At 51.0% G+C, this 15,715-nt stretch overlaps 2 protein-coding genes across 2 annotated transcripts; both read left to right on the top strand.

Moving 5' to 3' along the window:
- Positions 1-42: 42 nt before the first annotated feature.
- On the top strand, positions 43-1,796 carry LOC108122778 (uncharacterized). The gene has a single exon (XM_017237535.3). It carries the CDS (start codon positions 44-46, stop codon positions 1,172-1,174), a length of 1,131 nt encoding a protein of 376 aa, XP_017093024.2. The 5' UTR covers position 43; the 3' UTR covers positions 1,175-1,796.
- A 2,478-nt stretch (positions 1,797-4,274) lies between these two features.
- LOC108122841 (trichohyalin) lies at positions 4,275-6,483 on the top strand. Its single transcript, XM_070277343.1, has 2 exons — positions 4,275-6,119; positions 6,180-6,483. The coding sequence occupies exons 1-2, from the start codon at positions 4,369-4,371 to the stop codon at positions 6,217-6,219; spliced, it is 1,791 nt and encodes a 596-aa protein (XP_070133444.1). The 5' UTR covers positions 4,275-4,368; the 3' UTR covers positions 6,220-6,483.
- Positions 6,484-15,715: the final 9,232 nt, after the last annotated feature.

Below are 15,715 nucleotides of genomic sequence, written 5' to 3'. Positions count from 1 at the left end.
TGTGTGTGTCCTTAACCCACGTTTTCAGCGAACCGAAGCCATCATGTTCATGTACGTGCCCAGTTCAGTGCCGTTGGTGGCCACGACGAGAGGACGGCCCTCCGCCACAATGCGGCGACCCTCGGCTGTGATGCGCCGCCAGCAGCGCATCGAGCTGGACCACATCAAGCGATACCGCCAGCGGCTCGAGCGGTCCGTCAGCCTAGTGGACAACCGGTCACCCCTTCTGCCCGCCAAGCAGATGGCCGGCTTCGACGCCCTGCCCAGGGACGCCCGCACCTTCCTGCGCCGAACCAACGAGAACGTTCGGATGCTGCTCAACCTGTCCCGAATCAAGCGCAGCTTTGGAACCATCATGCCGATGGACCCAGGCCCGTCAGCAACCTCCCGCTCGGCCTTGGCCCAGATGCAGCGTCGTGTGGAGGAGGTGGAGCGGGAGAACCTTCAGCTGGGGCGACGCCTTCTCAACATCCAGCAGCAGCAGCGCACGGACAGGGAGCGCCTTGTTCCCAGCGGCACCTCCTACACCGCCTCCGGCAGCCGACTGTTGGATCGATCTGCCAAGCCGCTCCTGAGCCTCTCGCAGCTAAATAGCATCTTCGACAAGTACATAGGATGGGACCTGGATATCCCCTCCGACAGCTATGAGCTGACTCGACTTCTGCGACCGCGGATCAGCCTGCACTTTGGAATGATGGATGGTCGGCCGCTGGGTCAGGTGGTGGTCCAGCTATACACGGAAGCTGCACCGCTGGTGGTGCTCCAGTTCGTCCGCACCTGCCTCAGCCATCGTCCGCATGAGTTCTCCGTGCGTCGGATCTTTCCGAACCTATGGCTGGAGGGCTACCTTCTGATGGCCGCCAAGAACAGTCCTCCGCAACCTGACGATCCACCGCTGCTCAGCGATCCCATGGAGTTCGACTCTCGAGTGGTGAGCCACGACCGGCACGGCTTCATTCTGTCCTGCGCTAAGGAGTACTGCGTCCACGGCTTTCCCGGCGCCGCTGTCAACTTCAGCATCAGCTTCAAGCCTCTCACGGGCGCCAGAGGTCTGAGGGTTGGCTTCGGACGAGTGGTGCGTGGCGACAAGGTCATCGAGTGTATGCAGAGGCATGGAACCAAGAACGGAAAGATCATCAAGCCACTGGTCATCACCCACTGCGACGTGCTCTAGGTGGTTGCAAGCCTGGTCACACTAATGTTGGTAGATTTAAGTGTCACGATTTCATCTGCGAGCCTGGTCACAGTAGCTAAGAAAAATTAGTGTAACCATACTCGCGAATGAATAATGCCTTAGGAAAGGTCACACTATTTTTGTGTGATCCTATTTTTATACAAACTATATTAGGGGGGACCGTATTTTTTTTTAATGAAAATAATTAGTGTGACCGTATTTTTATAGATAATAAATTAGTGTGACCAGGTCTGCACAACGAAAAAGTGTGACCAGGTACACTAAAAATTTAGTGTGACCATATTTTTATGAAATAAAAATTAGTGTGACCGTATTTTTTAGATACAAAATTAGTGTGACCAGGTTTGCATAACAAAAAAGTGTGACCAGGCTCTCATAACAAAAAAGTATGACCGTATTTTCCCCGAAATCGACATTTTAAAACAAAAAAAAGAGCGTCCGGTTCCTTAACAATTTTTATTAAGCTTAAATATAAAAAAAATCTTACAACTAAAAAAAACCTATTAAAAAACTTATTCCACCGATGTCGACGTTTTTCCAACGAAAATGGGCTAGGGGACCTTTGCAATCGCCTAAAATACAAATAAAGAGAATTAGTTTTTATATATGGAGGGTTGTGAATGGGAAACATTGGGATGCACAATTATTTGTTCAGATTTTGATGCAGAATGACGGGGAATCGAAGTACGAATCGTTGAAGGTATTCCGCTTGGAGCTTCGATTGCTATTCCGGAAGATATGGACATAGACAGGGCCAAGATTGAAAATCCGGGATTTCCAAGGGGAACCCCCACAAAAATTTGAAAAATAGGGATGCAAAATTTTGTATTGAGATTTTGATGCAGAATGATGGAGAATTGAAGTAGGAATCGTTGAAGGTATCCCGCTTGGAGCTCCGATTCCTAATCCGGAAGATATGGCCATCGACAGGACCAAGATTGAAAATCCGGGATTTCCAAGGGGAACCCCCACAAAAATGTGAAAAATTGGGATGCAAAATTTTGCATTGAGATTTTGATGCAGAATGACGGGGAATTGAAGTAGGAATCGTTGAAGGTATCCCGCTTGGAGCTCCGATTCCTATTTCGGAAGATATGGCCATCGACAGGACTAAGATTAAAAATCCGGGATTTCCTAGGGGAACCCCCACAAAAATTTGAAAAATTGGGATGCGAATTTTTGTGTTCAGATTTTGATTCAGAATGACGGAGAATTGAAGTACGAATCGTTGAAGGTATCCCGCTTGGAGCTCCGATGCCTATTCCCAAAGATATGGACATCGACAGGACCAAGATTGAAAATCCGGGATTTCCTAGGGGAAACACCACAAAAATTTGAAAAATTGGGATGCAAAATTTTGCATTGAGATTTTGATGCAGAATGACGGGGAATTGAAGTAGGAATCGTTGAAGGTATCCCGCTTGGAGCTCCGATTCCTATTTCGGAAGATATGGCCATCGACAGGACTAAGATTAAAAATCCGGGATTTCCTAGGGGAACCCCCACAAAAATTTGAAAAATTGGGATGCGAATTTTTGTGTTCAGATTTTGATGCAGAATGACGGAGAATTGAAGTAGGAATCGTTGAAGGTATCCCGCTTGGAGCTCCGATTCCTATTCCGGAAGATATGGACATCCACATGACCATGATTGAAAATCCACGATTTCCAAGGGGAAACACCACAAAAATTTGAAAAATTGGGATGCAAAATTTTGCATTGAGATTTTGATGCAGAATGACGCGGAATTGAAGTACGAATCGTTGAAGGTATCCCGCTTTTAGCTCCGATTGCTATTCCGGAAGATATGGCCATCGACAGAACCAAGATTGAAAATCCAGGATTTCCGAGGGGTTACAAGGGAAGAGGCATTGAATAAAAGAATGTGTTGTGCGTTCGGCTAGTATAGGTAGGATTAGAGTTTATTTATTCGTATTTGTACGATGTTGGAATATAAAGCAGTTAATAGATAATGGCATAGAAATGGAAGGATAACTGCCGACGTATCGGGCGATCTCCAAAACAAACAATATCATCATATGTGCTTCTTGTATCGTGCATTTATCGTCCGGATAAACATACAATATGTATATATGTATAGTTGGAGTACGAAGTTGCATATATTATATATCATACTATATATAGGTGTAGACATCGATAGACGAGTAAGAGAAGAAGCTGCCCAAATCTTTCAGCTCCATGACAATACGATCCCAAACAACAGCAACATTTAACTGGCTAAGTTAACGGTGATTACATATCGGGGTTAGACTAGGAGCTACGATCCAATATAATATTTGGTAACACGATTACTGGTAATACGAATATTTGAATTTATATATCTACGTCGTTGCTGATACTTGGTAAGTGATATTCTTAGTTGGAGTGTAGAGCTTTTGTGTCCCAGGTGAAGCAATGAATTCCGATGCGATAGACGGCGGTGAGTGGGGAGTCCTTCCAGCACAGTCCAGTCCTTGCCCCGGCTCCGAGGCTAGCCGGTACTGCAGACCGCTCCTGGTTCCGATCGCCTTTCAACTGCCAGCTCGGCGGCGGGTTTGCGGTGGCTTTTATAGCCAGAGATGGAGTTGCCAATCCGGTGGCCACAGTTGCCAAGTCGGTGCGCAATTTCACGCCCTGATGGACATCGCAGGCGGCCCACGACCAGGATGTATCCTTCTCATTTATCCTAGGCTGGCTCCTTTGTTCGCTGCGCCCTAATTTGATTTTGATTGAATTGCGCTTATCGCACTTGTGCACTCACTTCCTGCTGCCCCAAGATGGAGTTCGGGGAGGACACCCCTTGACGTCATCAGCTCCGCAAATCGATTGCCGTTTTATTATATTTCGTATTTGGGCTTCCAGCAGCAGGCGACAGTGTCCTGTGACGTCACCAAATTCATTCATGAAATCCAAGTACCATAATGGCCACTCAAGTGAATTGGCGGCGTCTGCGCCACTCGTTGAGCAGCCAGCGGTGGTGCAGTGGTGCACATGTGCGATAAGCGGAATTCAATCAATCAGCGGGAAATTGGGACCAGATCCTGGGTCGCAAGGAGCTATAAAAGTGGTGCCTCGGTTCCTGGCCAGCCATTCAAGTTGCGAAGCCTGCTGGTGCCACACTAGCGAATCTTTCACCGAATCCCTCCGTACCTGAAGCACTCTACACTCCCGACGATGAGGCTGCGGCTCAGTGTCCTGCTCCTACTGCTCCACCTGGGCTGCCTGGCGCTGGCTCTCACCAGCAGCAGACACTCCTGCGGCGACGGCTCGGACAGCTCTTCGGCTATCTGCAGTGACCGGCGCTGGAACCTCCAGCACCGGGGCCCCGACGAGTACGATGAGCGTCTGGTCTACAGACAAGCTCCTCAGATCTCCGACCGCCGCGGCGAGAAGCGCGAAGAGACGAGGGTCAGGTTGGACTCCATTGCTCGAGAGGGGACGCGGGATGCCCGTGAAGAGCGAGTTGAATCACGTGAAGCTCGGCAGGAGCGAGAAGAGCGAGTAGAACGACGTGAAGATCGTCTAGAGCGTGAAAGCCGTGAAGAACGCCGAGAGGAGAGAGTTGAACCACGAGGAGATCGTCTAGAGCGAGAAGAACGACACCAACGCCGTGAAGAACGACGAGAAGAGCGAGTGGAAAGGCGGGAGGAGCGAGTGGAACGACGTGAAGCTCGTGTAGATCGTCGTGATGCTCGTGAGGATCGAGAAACTGAACTTGTGGAACGAGTACAAAGACGTGAAGCTCGTCAGGAACGAGTGGAGCCACGTGAGGCTCGAGATCAGCAAGTAGAACGATATTCCGAGCGACGTGGACAACGTGAGGAGCGAGTGCAGCCCCGAGAGTCTCGTGAAGAGCGATCCGAGCGACGTGTGGAAGAGAATCGTCGTATTGTTCGAGAAGAGCAGGATAGGACCTTGCGTCGTCAGGAGAATCGCCGAGAAATGGGGGAGGAGCGACGCGAAACACGACGATTAGAAAGGGACGCTCGCCGAGTTGAGGAGCATGAAGATCGTCGTGAAGACCGCGAAGTGGCTAGGGACTCTGCCCAAAACGAACGTGTAGAACGCCAATCCTCACGAGGAATGCAGCGCGAATCAGAGCTGGACAACCGACGCCGCGAAGAGCGTGTGGTTCGGGAGCGGTTGGAGCTATCCAGAAGGGAACCAGCCGATGAGCGTCGCGTGGACAATCGTAGGGAAGAGCGTGACGGCGAGCGAGTTGAGACAAGGCGCCAGGACGAACGCCGTGTGGTTTCTTTCGACCAAGACTTGTCCAGGCGTCAGGAAGACCGAGAATCTCAGCGAGTTGTTCGTGGAGTAGAGCGAGTTGATAGCCGCAGGGTGGAGAATGAGCGACAGGAGTCCCGTGGCGAAAGGCGGGAGGAGCGACAAGCTCGGGATCGTCGAAATGATCTCATTAAAGAGACTCGTGAAGTTCAGCGCAGGAAAGAGCGAGAAGTTCAGAGGCGGGAGGAACGAGATGGTTCCCGTCAAGAGGAGCGACGAGTGGAGCGGGAGGTCCTGCGTCGACAGGAGCGACGAGGAGAGCGAGAAGTTGACAGACGAGAGGAGCGAGAAGCCGAGCGACGGGAGCAACGCAACGAAGTACGACGAGAGGAGCGAGATGAGGAGCGCCAAGAGGAGCAAGAGGCTCGTCGAGAGGAACGAAGAGGGGAGCGTCGACAGGAGCGAGAAGCTGAGCGGAGAGATGCGGAGCGACGGGAGCGGCAAGAGGCTGAGCGACGGGATGAGCGTCGACAGGAGCGAGAAGCTGAGCGACGAGAAGAACGAGTTATCGACTCCTTCCGTGTCCTTCCCAGCAAGGACTCGTTGAGCTATGGAAAGCGAGAGCTGTTGGTGACTGGCCAAATCTTGCTCCTGGCAGCGCTCTACAAGAAGTCCACCGCCAACGGCAAGGGACTGGGGTAAGTCTACCAATTAGGAAATCTAGTAAGCCCTAATCTCTATTCCCAACTCCCCCTTAGTGCCCAGATTCAGGGCTACCTGCAGGCCCTTGGCTGCTAAGCGGAAGAAAGACTAGGCCCTGAAAGAAGAAAGAACGAACCCCCAAATGGAAAACCAGATAGAATCGAAGACAACGAACGAAATCGAAACGGAAAATGCAAACGGACCCGATAGCGAGCACAGGATGCGGGGACAGGATGTGTGGTGGGAGGCACAACTTAATCCAACTGTTACTGTAACTAAACTGTTAGCCAGCACAAGCATAAAGAAAATATATGAGCGATGCCCGAGTACCATAGTCGGAGCATCTGCATCTGCATTGCATTTGGCGAGTCCTTTTTTTTGTTTTTTTTTGGGGTCTCTTGGCGTTTCGATTTCGAGCCACAGGCTGGCGGCTGCCGGATAATTGGAGCATTCGCATCCGAGAGACCACAACTGTCCACTCGCATGGCTGGACAGGCATGCTTGGGCATCCTTGAGGCAGCTTTCAAAACACACACACACACACAAGGAGGATGGTGCACAGGAAGAAATTTGTTGAAGAAGCCCCTGGAACTAAAATCGTGATTTATTCGAGGCAGTCGAGGCTTCCGAGGAAGGACTATGAAGCTCTTCCCGGCCTTCCTTTATTTTGAAGGAAACCCGATATTTTCCAAGCCATTTGTTCGGCAAGTGCATGCCACTTGGACCTCGTTGTTTTTGCTTTGTTGCCACAGAAACCGAAGCTGAAAGGCAAAATTATTATTGCGATTTTCCATGCCGTTTGGCTTCGTCCTTGCAGCTCCTGCTCCTGGCTCCTGGCTCCTCCTCCTGCTCCTTCGGCTTCCCCTTTTCGGGTACGTGTACCGTGTGCGGGGGGTGTGTGTATCGAGGCTGATAAATTTCGCACATATTAGATGCTGGTCTGGTCTATTCATCTTTTTGGCTTTCAAGAGATTTCCCTGATGGGGCGGGAGGGGCTCCTCTGCCAGCAGCCAGTAAGCCGTCCTTAATCAGTGAAACCAACACACAAATTTTACACAATTTTCATCTTTTGGGGATTATTTGGGGCCAGCAGGGGCCAGAGACGGCTCTTCGAGTATGTGTGTAGTGGCAGTAGTGCCAGGATAGCCACCATCCCCCATCCACCCTAATGTCTGAGCCGGATACGAGTGGCTGTTTCGGGCGTCGGAGTCGGAGTCGGAGTCTGTGCTCCGAATATTCCAGACCGAATCAAGTATTCGAGCAAACAAACATCCCAAATAGCCAGCATTCTCCAGCGGGCCACTTTATTTAAAACTTGGAACCAAGCCCGGCTCACAGCTCGCCAAGAATTAAACAAAAATGTGTCGCATTCAAAGAAGAGACGACTTTAATTCATTTTCCCTCTTTCATTTTTTGTTTCGGTTGTGGGGATTTTCATAAAGGATTTTGAATTGAATGCGTTTTCCGCTCTGACGTTTTTGCGTTTTTTTCCCGACACCCCCTCCCCCAACCCCCCTCTCAACCGACGGAAGTGTGAAATATCAATACGCAGTGTCGTACGATGGGGTGTCCTGGGACGTGGTTGGGGTTGGAGTGTGTGGGGTTGCTGGGGCCAAGTTGTGTGATGCGAGCACGCCACAAAAGAGCAATAAACCAACAAGAAAACATCATAAAAAATTGAGTTTTCAATATTTATACGAATTAAATAATTCACGCGCATTGGCCAGGACCCAGGCCAGTTACCATTCTGCCACAGAGATACTCTATATGTATGTGGAGCTGGCAGGCAGTGCTGGCAGGGCTTTTAGCCTTTTCCAGTTGCCAGTCTGGGAAGTCTAGGAAGCTGAAAAGTGGGACTTTCTGGAGGTAGTATCTCAGCTAGTGGTTAGGGGAGTGGCAAGAGGTGTATCTTTAAAGGTTTCTGGAAGGAAACCCCACCGATCTGAGAATAGAAAGCAATACCTCTTATGATTAGGCCTACCATTGGCCAAGTTATGACCTTCAGAAGATGGAAGATGTCCTTCATAAGGACTTCACCATTAAAACTCCTACTCCCACTCCCAAATAATGATCATCACTGGGCACTTCACCAGATAACCTCTCCTTCCAGCTACGGCTGAAGCATCAGCACTGTCACCACAGCCAGTGGACACGGCCGGGGGGACTAGACGAACCGGAAGGGCCACCGAAAACACGAGGAAGAAGTTCGTAATGCGGGAATGCTCCTTCTCCCCACTCCCTGTTCAACGCCCAACGCCTTTCTCCAGTCGACTTTCTCCTTTCGAGCTTGTCCCCCTTTCTCCCCAAAGAACGGCGACTGTGGTTTATGGAGAAGTGGAAGGGGAGGCCAGTGGCATGGGGGCCTCTGGTCGGGCATTTTACGAGTATTTGAGGTTTATTTTACGCCCCAGACCCCAGACCCCAGACTCGAGACCCAGTCCCAGGCACACACACTCCAACCAGCCAACCAGCCCAACCCAGCCTTTCGAATGCAAAACAACATAAATTCTGTGTCAGAAATCATAAATTTCAATAAAATAAAAGCAGCGAAGCGCCAAATAAATACGTGAAAATGGCCAGGACTGAGCAGGACTTGCTCCTCCTCCTGGATGGGATGGGATGGGGCTAAGTAAAAGCAACAGCCGAGTGCAAAATATATTTTCTTTAAAGCTGCGGCCAAATGAAAGAGTCCTTGGCGGGCGAATGTGTGTGTTTTGCATAATTTAATGTTGTGGAAGGAGCTCCGGTGGCAGGACAAGGTCCTCGCCATAAAGTGGCCACCAGGATACTCCAGGACTGTGCTGCAGGATGCTTTCTATCAAGTCAAGGTAACGGCCGAAACTTGTGAAATATTTCATGAGGCAAACGCGGCAAATGTGTTGCAGCAAAGGCTCCTTGTTTTTTTTCCTCCGCCGGATGCTCTGCCATTTGCCAGCAATTTTATAAATTATCAATTTCACAGGACCACTCCTTCGTCCTGGTCCTGGTCCTGGCTTCTAAAAAGCAAAGCACCGAAAGCGAGACGCCGCACAAAATAAATAAATGCAATAAGTGAAGGCAAATGGAAAATTGTGGAATTGGTAGAAAAAAAATGGAAAAAAAAATTGGAAACCGCAGAAATTGCAATCGAAAATCTGCCACAAGTTGCCATTAAATGTCAATCGGGGGGAGGTGGGTGGTCGCTAGTGGGTGGTGGCTGGTGGCTGGTGACTGGTGGGTTTGTGCAAAATGTGCAGTTAAATAAAAATCAAAGCGCTTTACGTTATCAGCCAACAAGTCTGGCGGCAGTGGAAGGAATTGCGTTGACAGAATGGCTTCCCCCACTCCCCACTCTATGCCACCCCCATAACCATAACCCTACCACTTTTGCCCCTTGGGGGCATCTGCATTTGGTGGCAGAGCAAATGCGAAATTGGTTTATGCAACAGACTTTTATGGTGGAGATCAGGAGACGAGAACTGAGAGTCGAGCATTTGCCTAAAGCCCGACTCCGATTGACGGGCCGGGATTTTCCAAATGTCAGGTTAGTGCACTGGAAAAAACCAGGACTGGTGGCTAGTTCCAGTTCCCAACTCTTAGGAAAGATCCTTCTCCAAGTGCAGCTGGTGGCGACTGTTGCGATGGCAGCATCAATCGCAGTTGTGCAAATAAATTTGCTGTTCACGTACATGAAAGCCGCTTGCACAAGCATGCAATCATCCTCAAATATTGTCCCAATCCCAATCCCAATCCGAATCCGAGTCCCAAACCCGATCCCCATACCAGGTCATGCGCCACAGATGCCACACCTTCTCCTCCTACTGTCGGCTCATGTTGCAATTGAAAGGCAACCGCCATGGAGAATGAGGACAAGGACTTTGGGTTTTGAATTCGAGTTTTTGGTTTTCGGAACCGAGGCGGAGGGCAGGCCCAGGTCTCACCTCCGAGGTGGTGCCACCCATCTGCTTCCTGCCGTCTGCAGTTTTATGGGATTTTAGATATTTCAGATTGCAATCTCTGGCACACTCCATCTTGTCGTGGCATTGAAACGGATCCATGGGCCAGGACTACCCGGCCCGAGGCAGAGATGGCCGATTTGGGGATACTTTTCGGCCATTTTTTGGAGACTCTCAGTTTCTAGAGTCTTTCTTGCAGATCCTTGCTCCTGTTTTAAATATCCAATAGGTTTAATATCCTTCGAGGAAGCCACACATTCTAAATGGCTCATATTCCTGTCAGCTCTATTGGCGTTGCCCAACGGAGCATAAAAAATTGCTGCACTCAGACCCGGCGCACTCTGGCAATGTTTGGGGCGTGGATGAATGCGAGCACTCTGCGGGGCGACAGAGGGTGGTTAGGTGGGTGGTTGGGTGGTATTGGGGGCGTGGTGCATCCTAAACGATAGCAGGCAAAGTCAATTTAGTGAAAATGCGAGGCAGCAAGTGAAATGTCATAGCCAAGTGGGTGGGCCTCCCAGCCCCAGCCCCAGCTCCCTGGGCCACAGAAGGGATTCGCAGAGCCAACAGATGTCATTGTCAGTGGGCCACATGCTGGCACTTTTTCCTCCTCGGCAGCTGGCACTTTGAGGGAAGAATTCTTCGAAGGCACACTGAGCACAGAGTCTGGCTTTGTTGGGTCCAAGTTCCGGCTCCATTTGCAGGACACTGGAGCCTATTTATCTCGTAGCAGGACCATTGAAAGGACCTCCACCGCCGTGTAATCATATTTGAGGCTTTTCTGTTTCTTTATTTCCACCTGGGATCGAAAGTGCTGCAGTTCGGGAGGCAGTGGCACTGGCTGCCACATTTGGCAAACTTTCGCCCAATAATCCGCTAGCTCATATGTCATAGGAGCTCCGAGGGCAATCGCTGGAAAATAGAGTGCAGCAGTGGCAGTGGATGGAATGCAGCGGAATGCTCGATGCAGCACTGCATTCTTTATAATTGCCATATCATGCTGCAACTCGGCTCTCCCCCCACCTGGTTGGAGGTGGGGCCACTGGGCCTGGGATTGGGTGATGAAAATTCAATTTGAAATGCGCAAACAGCAAACAAACTGGCTTACGCCCTGCCCTCCAGCTCCCAACCACCCTCTCTACGTGACCTGCAAAACGGGCTGGCAGCAAAAAACGAGGACTAGGAGCGGGCAGGAGATGGCAGGACGATCGCGAAATGGAATTGTCTAAACACGTTACAACAGAAGCGAGTTTCGGCCAGCCACCGCTCCAAAAAGGGGCACTCCTGGCAGTACTTTAAGGGTTTAAGGGCATAGAATCCCATCCATGTTATCCTTTGAGATGCACGAGAGTTCCAAGTAGCCACCAGGTAAAAATTGCGTATACGCCCCGTGGCGGGGTGCAGGAACCACCACCACCTGGTCACCTAATCCGCTTCCATTCGCAATCCGCAAATACAAACTCTCTGGTGGATCTGCCCGTTTAGTATCCATAGCCGCGCCACAATCCGCTTGATGAACTTTATTTAGAGGCTCCCTTTGGAATTGGCAGTGGCGCCCAAAAACGAGGAGCCAGTTGACCCACCGGCCAGGCAGATGGGGTGGTGCACTGTCAATTGCAATTTATGCAACCACAGAAGGGCCGCCAGCGGGGGGGCAGGGCCAGGCCCAGGCCAGGCTGCAGTGGCGAATAAAAAGGTGTTGATGGACTGCGACATGGCTGCACAAATTGCATCGACACGGCCCTGGCACATGGCCAGATGACCAGATGGTCAGAATCGAATGAAACCAGCGACACCATAGTCGACACATGGTGGGTGCAAGGTGGGGTGCAAGGGGCGTTCTGGTCATCCAGATGGGTTGCAGTTAAAATTGCAGTTGCAACTTGCAGTCGCAGCTAATTAAACGCGAAAATTGCGGGCGGCGGGGCAAAAACCAATTGCCAATTTTGTAGCGAACGCCATCGTGGAGGGAGTACACTGAGAGAAAAGCCCAAAAAAGAACCAGACCTACTATTGGTCCTCTAGCGACTAGTGATAGGGCAGTGTACGATGCTGGATAACCTGCTGCCCTGCGATTCCGTTTCAATTCGAATTCAATTCCAGTTGCCACAGTCCTGAAACAGGATACTGGCTCCCAGTCCCCATTCGCGAAACCAAAATAAAAACGAAGCCCTGACCCCAGAACCCCATGAACCCACCATCCACCCAGTTGTGGTGGTCAGTTGCCTGGTCCTCGGGCCTCGGGGCCACTGGGGAAACTGGAATTAGAATGGAAAATAATTGCAGCTGGGCGCCGTTTCAATTAGGTATGTACGTTGCATGAATTTGCTAATGCAGCTGATTCCCGACACGCCATACCCTTGCACACTTTATCCCAGGACATGCCCCCAATTTGTTGCTAATTGTATGCCACTTGCCACACGGTGCGAAAGTGGAGGCTACTCTTTCAAAAGGATAAGTATTTTGTGTTAAGTTTCCAGCTTAGCTTTTTTTGTGGCAGTGCATCAACGGAAATGAAGTGGCCACAAAGGAGCAGGAGCAGGAACTGGAGCTGGAGCTAGAACCATGCCACTTAACCCCAGTTGCCTGTTAACCAGCTTTCCAACTACACTCCTGGGATATGCAACTGATTTTGTTGGCCAAAAGCGCCCGGCCAGAAGCCGTTTTGGCCAAAAAACGCTGTCAGCTTTGGTAATTCTTCATTTCCATTCGCGGGCCACAAATCAGGTCCTGGCCATGGCCATCAAGCAATGTCCTTGCCATGTTGCCAGTTGCCAGTTCATTGCGGGCCATTAGCCGACTGGGCCCATAACTCATCTGGAGCCGAAGTCGGCCTCGAATTGATAATTGATTTGGCCATTATGAGGTGCCCTACATCCCGCTGCCAAAGCTGAGGAAGTTGAGGAATCACCTGGACCCACGACTAAAACCACCAAGCATTTCTCCAAAAAAAAACGAAACAAAACCCACTGCAAGGATAACCAACAAGCAGGTCCTTGCTTGGATTTACTTTTCGCCTCAAAACGAACGCCTTTTGCGGCGAATTGGCAGAGCTTTGGAGCTCTCACTGGCTCAGCAAGGATATGAAACGCGGGCGGATGAATCCTGGAGAGTCCTTAGATACTCCACCCTCCCCTCCCCGTCCACAGAGTTTCGGGAGTCAAGTTGGGCTAGATGTGCCGGCGCCTCGTCTCAGGGATGTCAGAAGTTGGCAGCATTTACTTCATTGTGCTTAACACTTTCCGCTTTGCTAGACGCTCCTTGCGCCTCGTCCTGCTCCTGCCCCCCTCCCCTCCGCATCCCTCTCCACCCTGTTTAGGACTTCCTGCGGGTGTTGCAAAGTTGTGCGGCATGGCTTGATGTATGCTCATATAACTTTGCCACTAACGAGACTCATGAGCTGCATAATAATGAGCCAAGTCGAGGGCCAACAAGAGGCTTCCCAGCCCCCAGACCCTCCTCCCAGATCCTCCCAGATCCCCCCTGGAGTGCGCTGCCACGCCTCTGGCCTCGGCTGCTCGGGGAACTGGCAACTCCCTAGGCCTCTGTTGCATTCGTTTCGCATTTATCGACTCAATATGCCCCGGCCATCAATCAGTCGCTTGTGCCCTTTGCCCTTTCCCCCCTGTTCCCTTCCCCCTCCCCCTCCACCCCTTGGCACCAAATTATGGCCATGAATGCCGCACGATTAATCTGCCAACTGATTTCCCGTTGACGAAACAACAATGCCGGCTAATGCGGGCCAATTATTCATATTTCCAGGCAGGGCAGGGTCGGGGCCTGGGCCACCAGTGCCCACCTGCCGACGGGACAGGCGCCCTCCCCCTGGCAGGTGGGGTGGGTTTATGAACTTGTCCTGCCAAATGATTTGCTTTGATTAACATTTACATACGCATGTCTGCCCCCGCCGCATGTCCTGCATACCAAGTGTCCTGAGAGAAGGTATCCTGCCTGGCTACCTGGCTCCTCCCTCAGCCCTCGATTAAAGCCCTAAACTCGGACAACTTTAATCACGCTGGCCAGGAACTTGGCGAGTTGTTAATTGCACTTCCAAGTGCTAAACACTTGATTTACTTTTCCTGCTTATACGTTTCCGATCCGGCAGCCAGCATCCAGTATCCAGCAGCCAGCAGCCGGTAGCCACTTGGGAGTATTTAGTTGTGAACTGCAAGTGGGTCATGGGTGGGGGTTCCACATCCCATCATCTCCCTGGGCCCGGGCATCGTCTTTTCAATTAGCCCGATGCCCGATGCAAAGCAGTCCGCCAAGGATGCCGGCACTAGGCGCCCTCTAACCCCACGACCCCTGACCCGTGCAGACCATTGCGTTACAAGTGCAAATTAGTCGAGAGTGCCAACAAATTTAACGAGCAAATTTACACTCAGCGAGCAGCAACAGAGGCGGCTGGAGGAGGAGCAGAAGGAGGAGGCCCCTGCTCCCTGGGCCAGTCCTAGCCCGAAACTCGTCCGAGGCGCTTGCAAATTTCCTTTTTTTTTCGAGGAGATCCTTCTGCCCTCCGCAACTGCAACTGTGTGCTGTATGGGTATCTGTGAGAGTATCTGTGAAAGTATCTGTGTTTTAATTTAAGCAACACTGTGCCGCAATCGCCCCAAAAAAAGGGAGCAGAGCCGGGCTGGGCAGCAAAAAGAAAGCGAGTGGAAAGCCTCGTGGCAGGAAAAACCTTTGCCCGATTGCCGGTTTCCCGGGCTTAGCTGCTTTTTCCACTTTTCCGTTGTCTTATTACGCCTGGGCGTTGGCCACATCCACAGCCCCGCAACAGAGATGGTCGAATGCCACATTTTGTTGCAACTTTAAAGACCGCACTCTGCCTTAAAGATCCTTCCAGGGACTGCTTCTTGAGGCCCTTTCATCTATCCGGCCGCCTGTGGTGCAAGTGTTTCTTTTGGAGGCGACCGTGTGTGGGTGCTGGAGGCTACAGCTGCCAGGTGGGTGGAGCAGGTCAGGTCGCCATGGCAGTCCCTCCGACCAATCCATCCAGCCAGTGCCACTGCCAGCGCCCAGGACCCACGAAGGGCCAGCTGTGAACCCATGTCAACTTTAATTGAATTTGATAGAACGGATATTTAGCCAGGACTGTGCACCATTTACACCATTAGCAGGCAGGAGGGCGGGGAGGTTGGCCGGGCCTTCCTTGACCTCCGACCTCCTGATCCCACTCATATTCGTAATTAAATTCAGAGGGCGAGGGCGAGGGAGGCCGTCAGCCCGGATTATGGATTGTATGATATTCCTACCTTTTCCGGAGCTCATTCGCAGCTAAGCGGCGCTGTCTATTTCAATTACTTGCCGTTTTAATGAAATTTCGAATGAAATAGTTTTAAAGTTCACATCCTGAGTGGTATCCCCCACTCCAGAGTCACACATGCCACTGGAAATAGCTTCGAAGGTGGCAGAAATCAAAAATTCTGAAAGATTCGTCGTTTCTGGAGGCTGCCAGGTGGGGATGACGCGTGGAATCCCATCAGCCCACCAGGAAAGCTATTTATGGGCGCACGGCAACCAGCCCACCTGCCTCTTGGGAGAGGGGCGAGGTGTCAGCCCACACCCGGCCCGGAGACCGGTTTTAGTTGGTAACACTTTGCATCGAGCACTTGGCCAACTAGCTACTCGTTTCTGCAATGTCAAGCCTCTTTTTT

The sequence above is a fragment of the Drosophila bipectinata genome, chromosome XL, assembly GCF_030179905.1.
Source record: "Drosophila bipectinata strain 14024-0381.07 chromosome XL, DbipHiC1v2, whole genome shotgun sequence".
In the NCBI taxonomy this organism is placed as follows: Eukaryota; Metazoa; Arthropoda; class Insecta; order Diptera; family Drosophilidae; genus Drosophila; species Drosophila bipectinata.
The sequence above is the reverse complement of the archived record's forward strand: the minus strand, read 5'-3'. Positions and strand labels throughout refer to the sequence as shown.

What these genes read in the sequence shown, in the direction of transcription:
- LOC108122778 (XM_017237535.3), top strand. Translation starts at nt 44, where the DNA reads ATGTTCATGTACGTGCCCAGTTCAGTGCCGTTGGTGGCCACGACGAGA.
- LOC108122841 (XM_070277343.1), top strand. Translation starts at nt 4,369, where the DNA reads ATGAGGCTGCGGCTCAGTGTCCTGCTCCTACTGCTCCACCTGGGCTGC. An exon ending in GCCAACGGCAAGGGACTGGG is followed by an intron (nt 6,120 to 6,179) that starts GTAAGTCTACCA and finishes ACTCCCCCTTAG; the next exon opens with TGCCCAGATTCAGGGCTACC.